At 43.5% G+C, this 23,200-nt stretch overlaps 1 protein-coding gene across 4 annotated transcripts in view; it reads right to left on the bottom strand.

The window, feature by feature from the left end:
- The window catches only part of ANGEL2 (angel homolog 2), a 42,420-nt gene that overhangs the window by 9,135 nt on the left and 10,085 nt on the right, over window positions 1-23,200 (bottom strand). For all 4 annotated transcript variants that reach the window (XM_054022367.1, XM_054022370.1, XM_054022369.1 and 1 more), the window contains 6 exons: window positions 18,058-18,311; window positions 10,669-10,738; window positions 8,259-8,680; window positions 4,971-5,097; window positions 4,341-4,401; window positions 2,116-2,279 (listed from right to left, as the gene is read on the bottom strand). In XM_054022367.1, the coding sequence (XP_053878342.1) occupies window positions 2,116-2,279; window positions 4,341-4,401; window positions 4,971-5,097; window positions 8,259-8,680; window positions 10,669-10,738; window positions 18,058-18,311 (1,098 nt within the window). The remainder of the gene's footprint in view (window positions 1-2,115; window positions 2,280-4,340; window positions 4,402-4,970; window positions 5,098-8,258; window positions 8,681-10,668; window positions 10,739-18,057; window positions 18,312-23,200) is intronic.

Below are 23,200 nucleotides of genomic sequence, written 5' to 3'. Positions count from 1 at the left end.
CGCTTTATCCATGAAAAGAAGATAGTTTAAGAGCTTCCCAGCTGAACAGTTTCACCGAACTCCCGGTCTTCAGCAAGCCAGCAGCTACTTTGGGGCTCCATGAAACTACTCAGCTGGTTCAGGAACTTCACTCTTCAAGCAGCAGAACAGCTTTGCAGAGCTCTAACAAGCCAGCAACTCTGACTGCATTGAAGACCAGCCTAGTCACTGTGAAACTGTTCAGTCAGCTCAGGAATACTGCACAGCCTCAGCACAGATCCTGAACTAGTTGAACTTTTCAGACACATCCTGGTCTTCAAAGCTACAGTTGCTGTGGCAAAGATCCTGATCTTCATGGATGAAACTATTCAGCTGGTTCAGGAGTGCTCCTGAACTGTCTGAACAGTACCACAGAACTCCTGGGCTACAGAGACCCAAAAGCTGGGTCTCAAACTGATTTCCCTCAGCTAAGCTAGAATAAACCAACAGCTATGCAGTAAAACCCATTTTTTGGTTAATTAATAAAATGACCTAGCTCCAGAGACCCCTCCACTCCCAAATTTACTATGTACAAAGTCTAGACTTTCTACAACCTGTAGTTTATAAGCTAACGAGGCCCAAAACATTACCAGACTTAAAATGCGAACTTGTTATTAGGCCAATTTTAAATTTATTAGCACTTGGAAACTAATTAACCGATTTTCTTGAAACTACTCAGAAAATTCAAGTTTTACTCAGATTATATGCTGAAAGTTTACGGCAGATACACTTTTTCATATGAAACAAAGAGCTTGAACTCCCGTTTTCAGAGCAAAACTGAATACAAACTTAATTAGGGCATGCAATGGCACTACCATAATATATACATTCTAGGTGGTTTAGGGCTCAGTCTTGCAAGATGCTGAGTATCCTTAACTCACACTGAAGTCAGGGGTAGTTGAGGGCACATGGCACCTTGCAGAAGTTTTCAGCACATTGCAAATCCAAGTCCTTGAAGCTAGATTAATTTTCTTGCATTTTTCCTTTTACATTTGGTAGTGTATAGAAAACTGAGGCACAGATGGTTAAGCAATTTGAAAAGGCCACACTGGAAGACTGTGCTTAAGGTAGGAGTGGAACGCAGGTCTCCCTGTTATGGGATTTACCCCTAGAATGATTCAGCTGGCCAGGCTGCACTGTATAATGGTTTTGTGAAACTAAAAGGATTTCAAGCAATATAAAAGGCTCATTATCCTGTATGATGCTGTAGGATGAAGCAAAGCAGATGGCCAATTGTAAAACATGGAAACTTGTCTCTCAGGGAACCCACAACAAGACCACAAATACAGTAAGTGGTACATTACCCGTTCTTGGCATTTAAATGTTACCAATGAAGCACCCACCCAGATGTGTTGTGTCTTCCTTGCACCATCTGGTGAGTTTTAGCTGCAACTGCAACCACAAAATTGCGACACAGGTACACACACACAAATGCTCCAGTGTGATTTTTTTCATCCCATACCAAGAGATCTCAAAATCACATAGGTCATCTCTTGAGAAAACACTAATGCTGCTCCAAGGTAATTTTAAACATGACCACTCATGCAGAAATTGTCATCTAACATCTGAAATCTCTGTTCATCATATTTTTGAAAATGTGAACCAATCATATCACTGGTCTAGTCACTAAGCTCACATAGGCTACCGAATGACAGTGATACTACCTTGGCATTCACTTCTTTAATTAATGCTCATCAGGAGTCCTCAACTCCTTGAATCTTATAGTCAAGGAGACAATGATGACCACATAAGTGTCAAAGTGTTTGGTAAAAGAAACGGTGCAGGCCACTGCAGTGTTCTACAGAGGACATTCCCTATGTACAACAATGATCCCAGCAAGCAACAAGCTAACATGAATCAGTAAGGGAGAAAATAAAGGACAGGAAGAGTTAAGACTATAGCCTTAATCTGTGAGGGAACAGTTCACATGTTCAAAATGTTTGGGCACCTGTAAATCACTGAAGTTAGTATCTTTTGCGTACTTGAGATCTGTGAAATTTACCAATATGCCTCCTTTTAGGCTAGGTTCTGAACTTCATCATTCAGCAGGGAGATATTCTTTAAGCGAACTTTAGTGCTTGAATTCAGCTTCTTTACCTGGCTGAGCAGCACTATCATCCTTTGCTGCAGAATAGAAAATGTAATCCACAGTGACAGCACTTCTGGAGTGACAAGTTGTTACTTCTGGAACCCCACTTTCAGGTAAGTAATGAGAATAGACCGAAGATAATCTAAAGTGGTGTTGTAATTTTGAAGGAAACCTAAACAGAATTACACAGGTATTTTACTTCATTATCGCTACTAAGTGAAAGACTTAGTCATTAATAAAACACATGTATTTAGTTATTATGGCAAAACAAATAAGCTGCATAAACAGTCTTTATTTTTAACACCTCCCAAATGTGCTAAGTAACTTTCTCATGTTTTGCATCTCGTTAACTTCTTGGAGCAGGGACCCTAAGGTACAATTTTCAAAGGAGTCCATATCTACACTAGCAAACTTACAGTGGGTGGCACAGCTGCACTGCTATAAGACCGCTCATGTAGCCGCTCTATGCCAACAGGAGAGAGGTCTCCTGCTGACATAGCACTGTGCACACAAAAGCTTTTGCCAGTAAAAAAAAAAAAACTTATGTTGACCAGGGGTCTGTTTTTTCACACCAAGTGACGTAAGTTTTGCCAACATAAGTGGTAGTGTAGACATGGCTTAAGTCCGATTTTCAAGTGATTTAACACTTAGAATCCTGTCCCATTGACTTTCAAAGATTTAGGGTCAATCTACACTAGAAATGCCACAGCAGCACAGCTGTATTCCTGTAGTGTAGATGGAAGGGGTTATTCCATTACTATAGTAATCCATCTCAGCAAGAGGCAGTAGCTAATTGATGAAAGAATTTCCTCCATCAACCATGACTGAGGATGGCTTAATTACATTGCACAGGGAATGAAATTTTTCACAGCCCTGAATGATGTAGTTAAGTCAACCTAAATTTGTAATGTAGGCCAGACCTTCGGTTAAGTGCTTCATCTTGATTAGCTCTTCCACCCATGTAATTACTGTATTCTTCCTTCCTCCTGACACCAACCACATGTCCTTCCATGCCAGTCTAAACTGGAAGCCACCTCTCGATTTTTAAGTAAGCTTTTGGTCTAACTAGGAGTTTTCACATTAAATCTTTTAAAGCTTTTAGGCTTTTTATTTTTTTAAAACTTAGTTATGAGTCTAAAACGAGAAAGGAAGTACCTGTCTCCACGCCTGTCCAATATAGAATTCTTGGGGAGGAGGGTTTTTTAAATAAACTTTTTCCTGTTCTATCCAGTTTGATCCATCTCCTCTTCCTTACCACAGTTCTTTGTTTCCCAATAAGGATACTTATTAACATTTATAAACCAGCATCTCCAAAATGGGAGGAAATATAAGAATTTAAGCAGCTGGATAGAGCTGCCACTTATAAACAGATTTCTGCACCTGGCCCCAAATTCTATGGCTTTGCTACATCACTATAAAACAAAGAGTGCTGGTTATATCCAAAAGTAAACAGATGTCAAAAGTATCGTTTAATGAGGAGAGATGGAACTTGCCCTGTAGCCTGTCTTGATATTTCCTTAACCTCAGCTTCTTAGTTTGGAATAAAATGCATCAGTTGCCATATACAGAAATGGTCCTTTACAATACATAATTCTAATCCTTTCCCATCTGTGGTTATCTTTTCTTTTACTTTTAAATGAAAGATGATTTTTTGCCCTTTGCATAGTTATCCTAATCCAAATTTTTCTGGATTCTGTTCTCCAATTACTACTTTTGAAAACAATAGGCAGCCATGCTTTTGAACTAGTGTAGTTGCTGAAAGTATGACCACCAGTATAAGAATGATGAAATATACAATTTAATTTTAGTTTATTTTTATTCACATCTTCTAGCTGCTCTGACAATTCAAGGGTGCAGGAACTAACTCACCAGAACACAGTTGTGAAATGTCAGAGGAAATATTACAATAGCTCTGAAAACTGCACTGACTCCATTTTCGAGACTTTTACTTGAGAAGATGAGTGTTTAGGTGTGGTGATGTCTATTTTGAAAATGTCTTTTTTGGTTGGGGTGTGTGTGTGTTTTATTAGATAACGTGCATGTAAATAAAGACCTGTAAATATGTATATTTTAACAACCTACATGGGCAGATACAAAACCCAATTAGAAGACCAGGTACAGTTTTATCAGTTATCTAATTTGAAATCATACCATATATGCTCAAGGTTGTTTTTTTTTTTTTTTTTTAAAATAGGAGCCACCAAACAGCCTTCTCAGATTTTCCAAGACTTACTTTTCAGCTGCTATTATGATCTCTTCTGTGTGCTCCAGTTTCGCTTCGTTTTTCTCTCCACCTACAAAAATGAAGAGAATTTCTAATCTAGGTTTTAAATGAGATCATTAAGACCACTGGAGAAAAACTATAGGAAAAGTAGCCTAGGACAACGTCTTCAAATGCTATTTATTTTTCTTTTGATGGGAAAGATCAAATTAATAAAAACTGGATTGAATTGCCCAGTTTCATTAGAGCCCCTTCAAACAAATCTGTACTTTTCCAGAAAACTTTACCTAGAAACATACCGTTTCAAATTACAGAGCAATTCAGATGAGCTGAATGTATGTTTAACCTTGAATATAAAGACAAAAAGTAGATTTAGAAGGAAGGTTTTAAAAATATCCAACAATGTTTCTAATATTTTCAGTCAGCTACTGCATGTTAATCTCAAAGGAATTTATTTTTCTAAGGCCTAAGGCCTGCAAATGCCTAGGATGGTGAAAAACTATTATCCCTAAGTAGTCCCACTGAGCTCATGTTTGCAAGACTGGGGCCCATTTTTTTTAAATGAAAAAATATCTGGTCTTCAACAGTAAATCTGGGTGATATTTTCATAGAAGCACTAAGTTTAGCTGTTCAGAAACTGACCTGTGTTTTCTTCTTGTCGCTGTTGTTGTACCTCATACACACAGCTCTGTGAAATGCCTAGACTTGGGGGCCAAATTGGAATAGTTAAGATTCTTTGTCCCCTAGGAAACTGTTCTTGACCAGACACCTAAAAAAGATATACAATTGTTTCAAACAGAATCTGATTTAGTTCACAAGATACCTGTGCAAAATTTTAATTTAAAAAACCTTTTTTTTAAGTCAACTGTGATCCAATTAACAAAAGTCATACTGCTAAAGAGTTAACTTTTCTTATCCATGCTGCGATGGAGTGTATGAACCAAACAGTGGACACTTAAGCCCAATTAGGCCATAAGGTGTAATTGGTGACCAAACTCAGACTGGGAGGATCTTCAGAAAGGAAGGCGCACAGGGCAATGGAAGGAAGGCAATGGAGGATACCCAGGTGAGGCGTAGAGGGTGTTTCCTCTCTTGGGCTAAAGGCTGAGAAGTCTGGGAGGCCTGAAGCCTAGAGCCAAAACTGGAGGGCCTCAAGCCAGGAGGAAGATTGGGAGGCCAGGGGCAGTGAATCCTAGGGCCAGAGGCAGGTTGCCTTGAGCCAGCAGGAAACCAGAGGCAGTTAAGTCCAAGAGGCTGTGACAAGTAAATCATTTGGACTGGACATTGAGGGGCTCCAGGGAGAAAGGCAAGAACTCTGCTGTTACACTCAGGGCACTACAAAGCGGGAGATATCTGGAAGACAAGTCTGGAGCAAGCGCCTCTGGCTGATCCTGACGCAGGGATACAAACCAAATCTCTAGGGAGACCTTCTGGGAGGTGTTGGTCCTTACAAAAAACCCAGAAAGGGGCTGGAGAAAAAGGCTTGAAGAAAAACTAATGATACAAAGGAGTCCAGAGAGGTGGTGGAAACGAGTCTGACAGAGCAGACCTTGGCTGCTCATCCTAGGTTCTCTGGACTGGAACCCAGCATAGAGACTGGGCCTACATTCCCATACTACCCACTGGAAAAGTGGTGTGAAGCCCCTGGAAGTAAGGGGATCAGGGCAATTCAGAGCCTAGAGAGATGGAGGTAAGGGCCAATGGACCCTGAGTCAGAGGCCAGAGTCCCTTGGGTTGATTTGTTGGACTTTTGTTTGTGGGTCTTTGTTACCATGAAAGGAGCATAAAACTAAAATGTGACCTGGTGGAGGGCCAAAATGTGAGAAGAGAAAGACCACTAAAGGATCAGAATAGCCATCAGCAGGGGATGCTAGAAAAGGCAAAGCTGTTACGCTACACCCAGCCACGAGGGGGCACACTTGCAGTGAGTCCACTCTTCTATACACGCCTTACAAACATGCCTTTTGTAGCAGCTCCTCAAAGCTTTCTCTGCTAAACCATGATATTCTTTATATGCAATTTGCTCTCGCTTATCAACATCTTTACAACAATCCTATTTTGTAAAATAGTTCTTGTGAGACTAGACAGAGCTATGACAACCTCTTGTGAGCAACAACAAATGCTCTAATGTAGACAGGTCACTGACTGCTGACATTGCTTTCAACAATGGGGCATTTATTCTTCTGGGAGAAAATCAAAAGGGGGCTGAAAATGGGGTTGGCAGCTGATGGGCAGTTAACACCAATAATGGAAAATTCACATTTCCCTAGTGTAAATGCTTTAGTCACTTCAAATTAAATAGCTATTTGTGATATGTTGAATGGCTATATTCCCACTAAACTCACATAAAATATCTTAGAATGTGGTGCCACATTCAAACATGGCTTCTACTCGGGTCACCTAGCAATCATAACTTTGACTTTACACTTATGCTAACCAATACAGCCCCGGCTCATCCATAATGTGACAATAATCCTTTTGAATAGGATCAGAAGGTCTGAGATTAAATCTCCTCCCACACAAAAACCTGAGACACTTAAATCAAAACTAATAATGACCTAAGGTGGAACAGTATTTACTTTGTCAGTAGAACATGCTTTATGGACATTTAAGCCAAGTTAATGAAAAGGGAAGTTTGATCTTAGCCTGACTGATAGGCCCTATTGTATTGCCAATTGTAAAAGGAATACCTTAATCCTTACATAAAATTCTTTTGGGGGAAAAATTACCCTTTACAAAAGAGAAGGAACACTTGCCAAGTGCTAGACTTGGCATTTAAAGTGTTCCCAGAAAAATGGGCCAGATCTACACTACAGATCTATATCAGTATAACTATGTCACACAGGGGTGTAAAAAATCCACACCCGAGTGACAGTTTTACTGACCTACCTCCCATATAGACAGCACTATGTCAATGGGAGAGCTTCTCCTGCCAACATAGTTCCCGCTTCTTAGGGAAGTGAATTAACTGCGCCAATGGGAGAAGCTCCTCCGTTGGCATAGGAGAATCTTCACTAAAGCACTACAGCTGTGGTCTACGTGAAGACAAGACTTAAATTAAGCCAGAGGTTAGGTCCAGATACATATCTGTAACTGAACATATACCACTTTCAAGAACAATTGTTTATATGTTTTAAAATGTTCGAGTTGAAGTTGCACTTCTGAAACAAAACACCGAGTCAGCCTCAGACCTAGCATAGCAATTCTGTGGCAGACTTTCCTTTGTTTGTAGATTTTAGAGTGGAGGTCTAATGGAAACTCAACTCCACACAGAACTGGAAAAGGTTAAGGTGGTCAGGTAGGCCTATTGACTCTACAGGCTGCACCTGGAAGGAAAGCCAGGGAGTGGGGAATTGATTGCAAGCAGGTTCAAAGCCAGGAAGCTTGCAACAGACAGGGGCTGCTGCTGGGAAAAGGGATGAGGGTTTGGCGCTATTATACCCAGGCAAGAAGGGGAATCAGGAATTGTAGGAAGCAGTCCAGGGAAGGAGCAGTGAGAGGAAAGCCCAGAACTACTGGGTGACTGGAACCTGGAGTAGTGAATAAGCTTGGGTTCCCCTACAAGTCACTGAGGGAATTGCAGAGACTGTGGTATAGAACAGGAAGACTGCCTGGGTTACTGTGGTGGGGATAGAGAATTGAAGGACTGTATCCTGAAAGGGGAATGCTGAGTGACCTAGACGGAGGTCTGTGTCATGAAGACACTGTGGTTCCAGCGATGAGAGGAGCTGCAGACCTGAGAGAGACAATGTGATGGCATGTGACCACGAGAAGGGGTGTTGATCTTGAGAGCTAATCCCACAACTGATCAGGAGGAGGCACCAGATAAGCGGTGAATGGTGCACCCCATGAAAGGTGGCCAGTGTCACTCCATAAAATATTCCTTTTCCACCAGCATTAATTCTTACTTGAGATGAAAAGAACACCTACCTTTCCTATAGGTAGTCCTTCATAATTCAGCTTTCCTTCCTTTATAAAACTGTACAGTGGAGAACCAGGAACAGAGTTGAAGTCACCACAAATGATAATAGGACAGAATCTACCATCTTTCTGATGGGCAACGCTGGCAATCTCTGCCAGTAACATTGCCAGTTGGGTCAGCTTAATGTCCCCTCGCCTTGGATTATACAGCAGATGTGTGTTGGCTATACAGACTGCAGCAGTAGCTTTACAGTGAAATCTGGGCTGCAGAAGCAACACTAGTCCAACATTGTCTCTGTCCAAGAGTGGAATATCATGGCGGAAAAATTCCACTGGGTTTGAAGAGATGAGATTAAATTTGGAAATTTTGAAGCAAATAGCACAGCCATCAGGTTTCCTTCCTGTCCTCATTTTATATTCACAATGATAACCTATACGAAAGAAATGTGAATATTAACGAAAAAAAAAAACAAGAACATAGCTCATGCTATTGTTTTTCCATAGTAGTCAATACCTGAGCCTGCTATAGTTAAGGCTTCAAAAAGTTTCCACTGTACCCATTTTCAAATGTTCCTAACTTTGAGATCTTCACCTTTTGGACTGAAATGTGCCATATTTGGTCTGTGTCTGAAAACTAATTATAAAAAAGAATGTAAGCATCTGAAAATGGGGGGATTATAATGGATGCTGTTTTGCATAATTAAATACATATGTAAAGAGAAAAAAAGTCTTTATAAATGACTTTCTAAAAGTATGCCTCCCAATAATATTCTTACCAATAAATCCCCTTTTACTTTAATGGCTGCTGGGAGGGTGGGGGGTGGGGTGGGGAGGGGAGTGAATCACTCTCCTAGTGCACATGTTAACACAGGGCCTGATATTCATTTACCTGAAGAGCTGTTTACACTGCTCTGTGCACTGACTGAGCAGTGTAAAGGGGCTAAAGTGTAAGTGAGCATCAGGCCCATGATCTTCATCTTTCAAAATAAGAGTTGCTTCGCTTTAGTACTGTACTGCCATCCCAAGAGGGCAAACTTGATAGCTCAACAACCCACATTCAAATTTCAGGCCCCGAATAGCACTTTTGTTTTCCGGGAGGGAAAAAGTTCACTTTTGCATTCTCTGAAAGAGAAAAGATACATGTAACCATATCATTCCTCCTTTACAGATATGTCTATGTTTGCTGTGACTTGTTAAAATAAAACCAGATTTCTGAGGCTATACATCATGCACCCAAGGAACTCAGAAAGGAAAGAAAAACTTGGATGTGAGAAGTTAACTTGAACAATAAATCCAATCCAGTACTGTCTGCAGTGTATATACTTCTAAACTAATGATTTAAGATACTCAGCATGGTGCTTCTCATGTGTCATAGGAGAAGTCAAATGTAAAATGACTGATGCTTTAAAGTTTATTCAGGGTGCTACCAGAGTAGCTCAATAATGCTTCACTTGTGAAACATTCGTATTAAGAACAGTACTTGACAGATTTCTGTAGGTCAGAAATGATTGTCTGACAGCTTTAACAACCCAGTAGTTTATATTAAAACAGTAATGTTATGATAATCACCCAACTTTCTGAAATTTGCTTTACAGTAGTAAGAGCTGCATGGTCTCAAGATAAGCTCCCAGTGCCTTCTCAATAAATTAAGAGTTCCTTGTACCCAACACAGCTTAGAAATGACAAGCTTTTTTGAAAGTTCTTTTCATACAGAGCAAGACATTTATATTCAACATTACCGATACATTATTTTGGGATTATAATATTTTCCATTAGCTGTAACGGTCACAAAAGGTAAGGATTTTCTACAATTCTATGTATGACATAAGTGCTATATCTTCCACAGCAATTAAAAATAACTATTTATGAAAGTATACTTTAAATTATCAAGATAGAATGAGTGTATTAACCACTTCAGGGAACACACGGCATTACATAAATGGTTACACTAAACTTTAAAGCATACATAATATAGAATTTAGAAGCCAATCAACAAGAATGTTTCTGATTTGTAGCTTCAGTTATACCTAGAATTGCGATCCAACATCTACATCCCTCTAGAATTTAAGGGACTGACTTGCATGTTTTAAGCATCTCTTGTGAAGTGATGAGTGGCCTCCTTTCCCACTGAAGCCAATGAAAGCTGAGGGCACTCAGCAATTTACAGAATCAGATCTTAAGTAAATTCATTTGAAAGTAGTTATGGGCCCAGTTCTGTACTTCATATGCAGGCAAAATTCAGGCATTAATGAGTTTGCCAAAATAAAGAGTGCAAGAGCAGGTCTTAAAGTAACACCTATTTATCTAATTTTTGCCATATGAAAAATGGCTCTCTCTTAATTCCACGTAGATCATTTCTTATAAGTACATTAAAAAAGGAAAATGTAATGAAATGTGGGACAAAAGTGTTCCATCATACCCAAATATTCCAAACTCGGCTTGATTTCCATTCCAAAATGGTCCTCTTGTACTTCTTGCAAACACAGTACCTAAAAGAGTTTTTCCAATTTGAATTTAATACATTAACAAACATATTAACAAAAGCTTTCACTTCATTAACTAGTGCATCTATGTTTTTCCTTGAAGCTTTAGTAACTTTATTTACAGAGGTAAAAACTATCATGCTATTTAAACTATTTAAAAACTGCTTAGTGTAAGGAGTATTTGATACCCATTCTATTCATTCAAAAATCTAATCTGTCTAATCATGTAGATTTACCAAATAACTAAGTGACAAAGAATAAAAAAAGCTCCCCGTTGACAAGAAGCTAAATTTTCAAGTTTGGGTGCTTGACTGGGATGTCCTAACCCTATACTTGGACACAAATCAGCACTTAAGCCCCACTCTGGTAAACACTTATGTACAGGAGTAACTTTACTCATGTGAGAAGCCTTGATGACATCAGCTTGCAAAGCTCTAAGTAGTAGCAGAGGCTCTGGAGATATCTGTCCACAGACTCCCTAAAACAGCATTGCATAGGTTTATACTCATCTCACATTTGGGAGATTAACTACCACAAGGCTAGAAATTTATTTTTAAAGAAAAGTTTAGATTCTGCAGGTGATGAGAGACTCCCAGGAAAACTTCCTACTCCTCAAGAGCAAGTGCATTTTTCAAGTCCTGAACAAAGAGCAGCTCATAACCACCCATCGCCCCAAACCTGGTGAGTGGCAAAATAACCTGCACCTTAAATGCTGGAGAACAACTGGGAGGTGGGGTGGAAGAGGAAAACACCAGACTGATCACCCATTGTTATGAAAGTACCACTCGGTCTCTAAGGGCTTGTCTATAGTTACCGGGCTACAGGCTGTAGCGCTTCAGCATAGACCAGGGGTGGGCAAACTTTTTGGCCTGAGGGGCGCATTGAGTTTCGTAAATTGTATGGAGGACCGGTTAGGGGAGGGGGTCGTGGGCTGGCCCCCACCTCCTATCTGCCCCCTCCCGGGACTCCTGCCCCATCCAACCTCCCCTGTTTCCTGACAGCCCCTCTGGGACCCCTGCCCCATCCACACACCCCTGCTCCCTGACCACCCCCAGGCCCCCACCACCCCATCCAACCCCTCCTCTCATTCCTGACAGCCCCCCTGGCACACCTGATGCCCCATCCAACCACCCTCCTTCCTGACTGCCCCCTCCGGGATCCCTGCTCCCATTCAACCCCCTGTCCCGTCCCCCCCCCATCCACACCTCCACCCCCTGACCACCACCCTGAACTCCCCTGCCCTCTATCCAACCTCCCGTGCTGCCTGGAGCACCGGTGGCTGGCGCCGCTACAGCCGCACCGCCCAGCTGGAGCCAGGCCACGCCGCCGCCACCACACAGCACAGAGACCGGGTCAGGCCAGGTTCTGCAGCTGCGCTGCCCCAAGAGCTCACAGCCCCACCGCCCAGAGCATTGCGCCGGTGGCAGAGCGAGCAAGCTGAGGCTGTGGGGGAGGGGGAACAGCAGGGGAGGGGCTGGGGCTAGCCTCCCAGGCCAGGAGCTCACCTCTGGTGTAGACATTACCTATGCCAACAGGAAGTATTATCCCAACAATAGGGCCCTACCAAATTCACAGCCGTGAAAAACGCGTCAGACTGACTGTGAAATCTGTTCTCCCCCCATGAAATCTGGTCTTTTGTGTGCTTTTATCCTATACTATACAGATTTCACAGGGGAGACCAGCATTTCTCATATTGGGGGTCCTGACTCAAAAGGGAGTTACGGGGGGGGGGTGTCACAAGCTTATTTTAGGGGGGTTGCGGTATTGCCACCCTTACTCCTGTGCTGCCTTCAGAGCTCGGCAGCCAGAGAGCAGCGACTGTTGGCTGGACACCCAACTTTGAAGGCAACAGCACAGAAGTAAGGGTGGCAATACCATACTATGCCATCCTTACTTCTATGCTGCTGCTGGTGGCGGCTCTGCCTTCAGAGCTAGGCTCCCAGCCAGCAGCCGCCGCTCTCTTGCTGCCCAGCTCCGAAGGCAGCAGCAGCGCAGAAGTAAGGATATCAGTACCGCACCCTCCTCTACAATAACCTTCCGACTCCACCCCCCCACACACCCGGCCAGGTCCTTTTTGGGTCAGAACCCCTACAATTACAACACTGTGAAATTTCAGATTGAAATAGCTGAAATAATGAAATTTACTATATTTAAAATCCTCTGACTGTGAAATTGACCAAAATGGACCATGAATTTGGTAAGGCCCTATCCATCAGAATAAGTAATCCACCTCCCCAAGAGGCGGTAGCTAGGTCAACGGAAGAATTCTTCCATCAACCTAGTGCTGTCTACATGGGGACTTAGGTTGGTTTAACTACACTGCTCAGCGGCGTGGATTTTTTATACCCTTGAGCAACATAGTTATGTTGACCTAACTTTCTATCACAGACCAGGCCTAAGTCTCATCTGCAAGAGACATGCATTGCAAACAACCATATTTCTCTAATCTCAGAAAAACTGATTCAGTCCTGCTGAATGTTAAGCCTGGGGAGCCTATGTATTTGAAACCTGAGACCAGCAGCAATTCTATCATTTAAGGATTTGATACAGTCCAAATAAGTATATTAATGTAGTGTGTCTGCCTTCTAAATCAAGGATCCGGACAGGAGCAGCTGCTCCAGTGCTTTTTCCACCAACAGGGTTCAAAGTATCACAGCAAGCCTTCAGGAAGGGCTCCTATGATTCACTGAATACCTTGAATACCACATTACTAGTCACACAAAAAATGATGTTAAAAGAACATTAAGTTTGCAAAGCCAAGCAGTCAAAAGTTAGGAAGTGCCAGAAATAAGGTTGCCTGTGCAACCTTAATTCAGCCCCCTTGTGCACGTACATTATGATACAGTCTTTAATTATGTGATCACAGGACCTCTGCCTCAGTCAGTGCACAGGATGGATAATGCTCACTTAATGAGCTATTCCAGATTTTGTTTTGTCCTCATTCAATATATGACTCTGGGCTTTATTTACTAGGCACTCTACAAACCCTGTTCTGAAGCACTTGGATACTATAGTGATGAGCATCACAAAAAAGCCCAAATACTTCACAAATGTAAATCAATTTATCATCACAGTACCCTGTGAGGGGATGGTATTATCCCTAACTTTACAGATGGGGAGCTGAGGCACAGTGAGATTAAGATCAAAAGTACCCACTCACTTTGGGTGCTCAATTTGAGAAACCTGATTTTTTAGGGTGCCTAGCAGTTTGACTGTTGTATGCTTAAAGCACAGCTCCCACTGTCTTAGTGCCAGTTGTGAATGCTCAGCATTTCTGCAGGTCAGACTCCAGAGTCTGAAGTTGGGCACACAGAAAATGGAGAATACACCACAATTACTGACCACCTCTGAAAAGTCTAGTTTCAGTGATTTGCCCAACATCACACAGGAACTCTGTGGCAGAGGTAGAGACAGAAACCAATTCTCCAGGACAACATTCAGCTGTCTGAACTACAAGTCCCCCCTTTCTGTTCCAGCCATCCTCTGCCTTATTCACTACAAACCTTCCATCTTCTGCAACAGATGAAGCAGGGTCCTACAGACAACAGTCTCGTTTACTACACAACCCTGATTCAACCCCAAAGCAGGTCCAGCCTGTACACTGAATGAGGCAGGAGTCCTGTGAAAAAAAATAGTATGTGATCATGGAACTAAAGATTGTATCAAAGTACACACAACGGGGCCAGATTAAGGTTGCACAAGCACCTTAATTCTGGCATTTTGTAATTTAAGTGTTGACTTTGCAACCTCCATAATGGTATTTGTGTAACTTCCTAGGTTCTTAAAAAAAACTGAAAAACAGAAATTTGATCATGTGGCATCATACTGACACCCACATGGGTTACCACCAGGATTGCAACCTTTAGATCTACCTCTGTCACTTAAGCTAACAGAGTAACTGATGGTGATAAATTGTCATCCTGTGTGGGGACCAGAATTAGTGGGGGATGAGACTCAGTTTGCCAGTGGGTTTCACAGATATTGCTGAAAGCAGAGGAATGGGGAGACTCAGGAATCTTGGGTTCCACTGCAGGCTCTAAGGGACACTCTTCTTCCCATTTGCCCCCCAAACCCAAGCTTGACCCCTTCTGCCCCATCCATGTTTTAGTCCTGATTCCTCCTTACCCCTGCTGACTCCTTGTCCCAATCCCAGTCTGTCTCCACTCCTTGGGCTTCTCATGCCAGTCTCCCATTCCAGCCCTGCTGAGTCCCAGTCTCCACTCCACATATTCAGTTCCAGTCTCCTTGCCCAGCCAGTCTCAGTTCTCCACCTGTATCCCAACTACCTATCAGACCTCTCTCCTCTCCTCCGGTCCACTCCCCGCATCCTCTCCCCGTCCTCAGTCCCAATCTCCTTGTCCACCCTGTCCATTTCCCCCCAGTTCTTGGTCTAATTTAAATCTTCCATCCCCCTAAGACAAGTGGCTCCCAGTAACCCTGCACCCCCTTCACTAGCTGCCAGTCTCTTTGCCCAGCCAGCCCATCTCCGCACTCCAACTCAGTCAATCCCCCTGCAGCCTCCCAAATCCCAGATTTCTTGTTCCAATCTACTCTTCCTTCTCCCATCCGGATTTTGTGCCCTCCTGATGCAAATCAGATAGCTTCTTCCTCCCTGCTGGGCTGCTACCAGCAGGGAGTCACAGAAAGCATAGGAGTGACAGGCTCCATGCTTTGTTCCAGTGCAAGCCCTACTCCAGAGCAGCCAAGAGTAGGGTGACCAGATGTCCCGATTTTATAGGGACAGTCCTGATTTTTGGGGCTTTTTCCTATATAGGCTCCTATAACCTCTCACCCCCAGTCCCGATTTTTCACACTTGCTGTCTGGTCACCCTAGCCAAGAGCAACAGTTAGGGTTTGTCTACACTGGCAACGTTAAAGTGCTTTAACATGGCTCGTGTTGTCACGGCAGAGCTCTAAAAAACCACCTCCACAAGGGGCGAGGCTCCCAGCGCTGGTGCACTGTCTACACTGGCGCTTTATAGTGCTGAAATTTGCTGTGCTCAAGGGGGTGTTTTTCCACACTCCTGAGTGAGAAAGTTGCAGCGCTGTAAAGTGCCAGTGTAGACAAGCCCTTACAGGGAAAGTCTTTTTGAATCCCTGAGCATGCTCCAGCCCACGGCTACAATCATCCTATGGGGATGGCACATGGTCAGTCTGGTCAGCACTGAGAGGGGCTCGGAGAGGAGAGAACTGTCAGATTTCAGCAGTTAAAAATCAAAGTCTCTATTATGCATTTGCAAACTGATTATTTTCCCCAAAAGGCTTATAACATGGCCAAATTCGGGTGGATTTTTTCAAGGCCAGCAAAAGATGCATCTCTGACAGAAAGGCCGCCCGCTGCTGCTCCCCAACCCTGCACTGCCATATTTCAAATCCCCACCACTCCAAAGCATGTGGGAACTACAATTTTTCAAAGAAAAGTTCACTAGAATGTAACATGGCAAAATAATGCATTTTTCCCTGGCTCCATTCTTGCAAACAAACAATTGAACTGTTTGGCTGAAATGTTCCAAGAAAATTCATTGAGGCAGACACCCAGCAGGGAAAATTTTAGCCCAAATGGTTAGTTACAAGACCCTATTTTCAGTTTAATTATAATGGAAACTGTCAGGCAACCTTAAAAGGTAGTGCTACCAGCCCTGCCTATAAACAAACGTTTATATTGTGCTAGCATCGATAGCGCCAACCGGACTAGACTAAAACATGTACAGGGCTGTACAAACACACAGTAAAGGATAGTCTCTTCAAAGATTTTACAATCTGAACAAAACAGACAAGTTCGTGTGGTGTGGAGAAGACAGGATAACAACAGCAATGTGCACAATTCTTAGCCAATCAGGAGCAGCAATCACAATTTGTCACCAACATTCTCAGGTTACCATTTCATATATACATTAAGGAAGGGGAGAGATTTAAAGGAGGATGAGGTAAGCAGCTTTCTAGATTTTGACTGAGATCTTTTTCCACTCATAATGGGCAGCATAGGAGGATGTGCTTGTTGCAGAAGTGGGCAATCAAGGCAATCAAGCCTGGCATCACTTATGAAGGAAAGGCAGGAGTTGACCTTGTGATAAATTAAAAGGTCTGATAGGTAGTGCAGAAGTAGGTTGTGAAGGACTTTGCGAGAGCTGCTGCAAGCAAGATGGTGTTCTTAACAGCAGCATTTTGAATGGACTTAAGTGATGAGGTTGTAGGCACTGAGAGAAGAAATTACAATAGTTAAAGTGTGAAGCAATCAGGACTTGGATAAGAATTTTGGTAGCATGGACAGAGAGGAAAGACTGGATCTTAGAGGAGTTGTGCAAGAAAAAAAGTGGGAAGATTTGGACATGGCCTGGATGTGTAGGTTTGAAGAGAGGGCTGAGCCAAAGATGAAGTAAAAGTGGCAGGCCTGAGTGATAGACCGCTGTCCACTCCAATAGAGAGGCAGGAGAGAAGCTAGTTTCAAGAGAAAATAATGAATTTTGCCCATGTTAATTTTTAGTAGACAGCTAAACATCCATGATGAGACATCACAAAAGACAAGCTTAAATGGAGGGGTGAGGTCTAGCGTGGAGAGGCAGATCTGCAGGTCATCAGTATAAAGATGGTAGTCAAAGCCACATTTGCAAATGAGATCAACCAAAGATAAGATACTGAGGGAGAAGAGGAGATTGCCAAAGGCAGAGCCCTAGAGAGGACCTCCCACTGAAAGGGAGGGAAGGAGGATGATGACCCACTGAATAAGACACCTAAAGGGTAGGAAGAGAATCAGGAAATGAAGTCATGAAAGTGCAGGAATGATGGGATAATGAGAGACTGTTTGACTGTAGAAGCATGAAGGACAGTTTCAGAAGTGCATGTATAAATATAGTAGTGAGGATTACAGTAACACTACCAGTGGCTACTGCCTCAGGCTTAGATCACTCAGGCCTTGGCTACACTGGTGCTTTACAGCGCTGCAACTTGCTGACTCAGGGGTGTGAAAAGACACCCCCCTGAGCGCAGGAAGTTACAGCGCTGTAAAGCGCCAGTGTAAACAGTGCCCCAGCTAATCCCCTCGGGGAGGTGGAGTACCTGCAGCGCCGCGAGAGCTCTCTCCCAGCGCTGGTGCCGCGGGAGCGCTCCCGCTGCAGCGCTTTGGAGTTTCGAGTGTAGCCAAGCCCTCAGAAAACACTACGTTGGTAAACATGAACCAGCAGTACTAATAAGCATGACTTGATAACTTAAAGAACAGCTGAATCCATTAGACAGCTTATCTACTAGATCACACACAATCCAAAACTATTCTTGCTACACGCTGAATATATTGTTCTCAATAAAACCTGTGTTAGTTTTCCACTTACATCTGCATCCAGTTGTTTGATTTCCCGTAGAATGTTGGGAAATCTATAACCCCACATTAACACTGGCTGTCTGCAGTGTTTATACAGGTGGGAGTTATCTTCTAACAAATTCTGTGAAAGGATATTGTAGGACATCACAGTAAAATCAAACTTTCCTTTGTCTTCTGCATTGTTTTGGTCAATTTGCTTATCTTCAAGAATCTTCATTGTTTTACTATGGTGACAGAAATACTCCCAATTTCTTTTGATCAGGCCTGTTAAAACATTAAATACCAAAATGAATGATCATGTAATACATTTGCATTACCATATATTGATCTTACAACTTGTTTCATATGCGACATATTGTACTTAAGGAATTATTATTCCTCGAGAGCTCCCTTTGCTTAAACAAATTATAGGCAAATTTGTATCTTATGATTAGAAATATTTCAGACCTTTCATTTGAGATGGAAATAATAAACTGCTCATATAAACTGCATAATTTGTAGCCACTGTATGCCCCACATTTCAGACTTCTCTGAAGTTGGAGTAACCTGATATATCCTATGAAGCACATTATGGCCAGTTTCCACAGATATGCTACTCATAGTGTTTATAACTCTCCTGTAAAGTTTGGGGATTAGAGAGACTCAAAAGCTTCCATATGGTTCTGAATTTGGAGCCACAAGAACCACTGAAAATGCCATCTTGCCTCTTTGCATTATCTCCTATACAGTATCAAGAATGGTAGAGGATCTGGAAGCAGGTAGCAAGACTGATACTCTTATTTAAGGGCTTGTCTAGACTACAAAATTAAGTCGACTTTATCTAATTTGACCTCGAGCCTCTGAATTAAATCAATTGTGCGTGGCCACACCATGCTCATTGCCTCAATGGAGTGCGTCCTCACTAGCAGTGCCTGCGTCGATGCACAAAGCAGTGCATCGTGGCTAGCTATCCCAAAGTGCAACTTGCCACAGTGTGTTTTGGGAAGTCTGTGCAATGTCTCATGGGACCAAAACATTGTCGCAGGGGAGAATAGGAACATTGCTTCGGCATCCCATAATGCACTGTGCTCAATGGCAAACAACCCAGTGGTTTTCACGCCTTAAAACCGCCACGTGTATGCCATAACTCCAGAAGCATGGAGCCTGCTCAGTTGTGCAGTCTTGCTGTGAGCGTCTCAAACACCTCGCGCCTTCTCCTGCATTATTTCCACAGCCGAAGTAGGGTCCGCTGTGTAGAACATAGCGATGTACTGCAGGCAGCCCTGCTTCAAGCCATTGAAAAACAATTCACAATTGCGACTGGCAGTCCCAGAGCAGCTGCACTCTGAGCACCGTTTCTGGTCCTCTGAAACAAGCACTGACTGGTGAGAACGCATCGTTTTGCAGGTATGAGCAGTGGCTGCAGAACTTTCGAATGCAGAAGGCTACCTTCCAGGAACTTTGTGCAGACCTTTCCCCAGCCTGCAGTTCAGAAACACAAAAATGAGAGCTAGTCTGACAATAGAGAAGGGAGTGGCAATCGCTGTTTGGAAGCCTGCAATGCTAGATAGTTACCGGTCAGTGAGGAATCAATTTGGAGTAAGTAAATCAACTGTGGGAGCTGCTGTGCTCCAAGTGTGCAGGGCCATTAATCGACTTATGCTATGAAGTGTAGTGAGTCTGGAAAATGTGCAGGACATAGGGAACCCCATCGCTGCAAAACCATCCACTAACTGCGGTGGGGTGATAGATGGCATGCACATCCCCATCTTGGCTCCAGACTACCTTTCCAAAGAGTGCATAAACCGAAAGGGATACTTTTTAATGGTGTTGCAAGCACTAGTGGATCACAGGGGGCGTTTCACTGTCATCAACGTAGGATGGTCAGGAAAGGTTCATGACACGTGCATCTTTAGGAACTCGGGTCTGTTCAAAAAGCTGCAATCAGGAACTCTTTCCAGACCACAAAATGAACATTGATGATGTTGAGATGCCTACACGTATCCTGGGGGACCCAGCCTACCCCTTGCTCCCCATGGCTCATGAAGCCATACACTGGCCATCTGGACAGCAGTAAGGAACGGTTCAATATAAGCTCAGCAAGTGCAGAATGGTGGTTGAATGTGCCTTTGGTCATTTGAAAGGGCGATGGAGACTTTTACTAACAAGGCTGGACCTTAGCAAAGAGAACATCCCCATGGTTATAGCTGCCTGCTGTGTGCTCCATATCATCTGTGGGGAAAAAAGGGGGAAAGTTTTCCACAGGAGTGGGCAGTTGAGACAGATCACATGGCAGTCATTTTTGAGCAGCCAGACACCAGAGCAATAAGAAGAGCACAGCAAGGGGCGCTGTGTATCTGCAAGGCTTTGAAAAGCCGTTTCAATAATGAGTCACAGTAATGTGAGCTGCTTGTCTGCATTGTGCTTTCCCAAACCTTCACCTGCCTTGTATCACTGTCCCTGTAAAGCCAACCCCCAACCCAAGCCCACTGCTTCTACTCAATAAAGAACATTTATTTCTCAAATCCATTTACTTTATTTAACAAACATAAGTAAAGAGGAAGAATAGAAAAAAAATGTAACCTTGGGGAAAAGGGGCTTTAAAGTTGGAACTGGAAAAACATTTTCAGCTGTGTAACATAACACCGCATTCCAGACCATCAAAGATCTGTGAATGGGCGCCTTCTGTTCCTTGTACCCTCCCCAAAGTAAGTGAAAGGGATAATGGACTTTTTTGCCCAGGCCTCATGGAACACTTGGTGGAGGGTGATTCTGCACCAGGAGATGATGACTGGCTGTCCACCAGGGTCTGCAGAGGGACTCTACCCTTCTGCTTCTGTTCCTGCAGTTCAATCAGACACCTCAACATGTCTGCTTGGTCCTTCATAATCCAAAGCATCTCATCCTGTTCTGCACGCTCTTGCTCACTGGAAGCTTTCCTGCTCTCCATTGTCCACGTCTAAGTTTTTGGACAGTGAAATCCTCCACGCTCTCCGCTCTGTTTCAGCTGTCCCGGAAGCGTTCGCTATCTCGGTGAACATGTCCTCCTGCGTTCTCTTTCTTTCTCCTCCTTCTAATCAGCGAAAGTCTGCTTTCAGGTGTTGATGACACGCCAAAGGACACATTTCCAGCTCTTTTATTTTTTCCCTATTTTTATGGGAAAAAATAAAGGAACCATTGTACATGAATAAAATGTTTCCATAACAAGGTCGTTTTCATAAAAAAACCCTTATTACACTAGATGCAAGCCATAACAATCACAATCCATAACCATTCACTGTGCTGTTTTGCTGCTCCAGCCATGGTGAGTAGGCCCCCCGTGGGTCATGGGTGAATGCACTTTTAATAAAGTTTATGGCAGGCTCATGTCGGGAGCAGAGGTAGCTAGTCGAACAATGGCCCTTCCCCATAGCACCACAAGAAGCTGTTTACGAACGGGGGGGTAGGAACTCCCCCAAATTGCAGAATCGCTCATGTGGAGGCCCAGTCTCTTATCAGCCACTTTAAACTGCTTGCCAACCCATGCCGAGCACAGTAAAGGCGCATTAGCGGCTGAGTGGTTTGGCGATCTGGAATGTGTGTGGTGGTGGTGGTGGTGGTGGTGTCTATATGCCCTTTTTTTCCCCTTATAAGAGCACTTTTAATGAGAACTTCCCTCCCGTTTTCCCTAGGCAACCCGATGTGATATCAGTCTCCTGAGGGTAACAGAGGTGGAAAGGAAGGAGATGCTGCAAGCATCTGGGTATAGACCTGGTCCTTATGCTGCTATGCTGTGTACCACAATGATGCCAGCAGAATTAATTCAGGAGTTGCATGGGAAAGTGTCCTTCCATGGTGGAAGAAATAAGACTGCCCTGCCCAGAAACCTTCTGCAAAGGATTGCAGAGTACCTCCATGAAAGTTTCCTAGAGATATCCATGGAGGGTTCCCGGGCTATTCCAGTTCACCTAAACAGTCTTTTCCAGGGGCCACCCTCTGCGTAGCTGGAGCGGCCTCTTGTAAGCAGAGAACCACAACACCTCGCTTTTTCTTCACAGTAAACATGCAATACCACCGAATGTGTGTGCCCACTAAAGTTTAACTGGACTTTGATTGTAACTGTATACTCACCAGAGGTGCCTTTCCTGGCATCACGGTCAGCCACCGTGATGTCCTACGACCCACCGGGCTCCAGGGTTAAAAATCTTTCCTGGTTCTCGGGGAGAATGGATCCACCACTTGCCTGTTTCCCATTCTCCTCCTCCTCTTCCTCATCCACCAAATCGTCCTTCTTGTTGTCCCTAGACTCACATCTGTGAGGTGTCCACTTACTTGTGAGGATGCTGGTAGGGTCACCCCTGAGAATCGCATGCAGCTCGTTGTAGAGCCCGCATATGTGGGGTTCAGCACCAGAATGACTGTTCACCTCCCTTGCCTTCTGGTACGCTTGGCGAAGTTTTTTTATTTTCACATGGCAGTGCTGAGTGTCCCTCGTGTAGCCCTTCTCCCCCATTCCACGAGCGATCTTTGCATAGATGTCAGCATTTCTTCTGCTGGATAGGAGCTCTGCCTGCACAGACTCTTCTCCCCACACAGCGATGAGATCCACCACCTCCTGTGCAGACCAGGCTGGAGCACGTTTGGGGCGTGTAGTCTCCATGATCAGCTGTGCTCACGCTGGCACGCTCCCAATGCTGATCAAACAGGAAATGGGAAATCAAAAATTCCCAGAGCTTTAGCCGGGGAGGGGCTGTTTACTGTGTACCTGGCTGCAGTGCAGCAGAGTTGAGAATGATCTCCACAGCGGTCACAGATGAGCATTGTGGGACACCACCTGGAGGCCAATTAAGTCGAATTACACAATGCTGCGTCTGCACTACCTCGTGAATTAAGTGCTACGCCTCTCGCAGAGGTGGATTACAGAAGTTGACATTAGAGGCGACTTAAGTCAGCGTAAAGGACCCGGTAGTTTAGACATACATTAGCAGGTTGACTTAAGATGGCTTCCTTCAACCTAACTTTTTAGTGTAGATCAGGCCTAAGGGAATCCTGCAGGGATGAGTATACCCCTGGGAAGCATTGACCATTTTTAATGAAAACTATTCAGTTCAACTACTTGAGATACAAGTATATTTTGACTATTTCCATGTAAGTTTATACACAGCCTGAGGCCAAAGATGTATTGTATGACAATT

The sequence above is a fragment of the Malaclemys terrapin genome, chromosome 3, assembly GCF_027887155.1.
Source record: "Malaclemys terrapin pileata isolate rMalTer1 chromosome 3, rMalTer1.hap1, whole genome shotgun sequence".
NCBI lineage: Eukaryota > Metazoa > Chordata > Testudines > Emydidae > Malaclemys > Malaclemys terrapin.
Note: the sequence above shows the minus strand (reverse complement) of the source record. Positions and strands in the feature narration are given on the sequence as shown.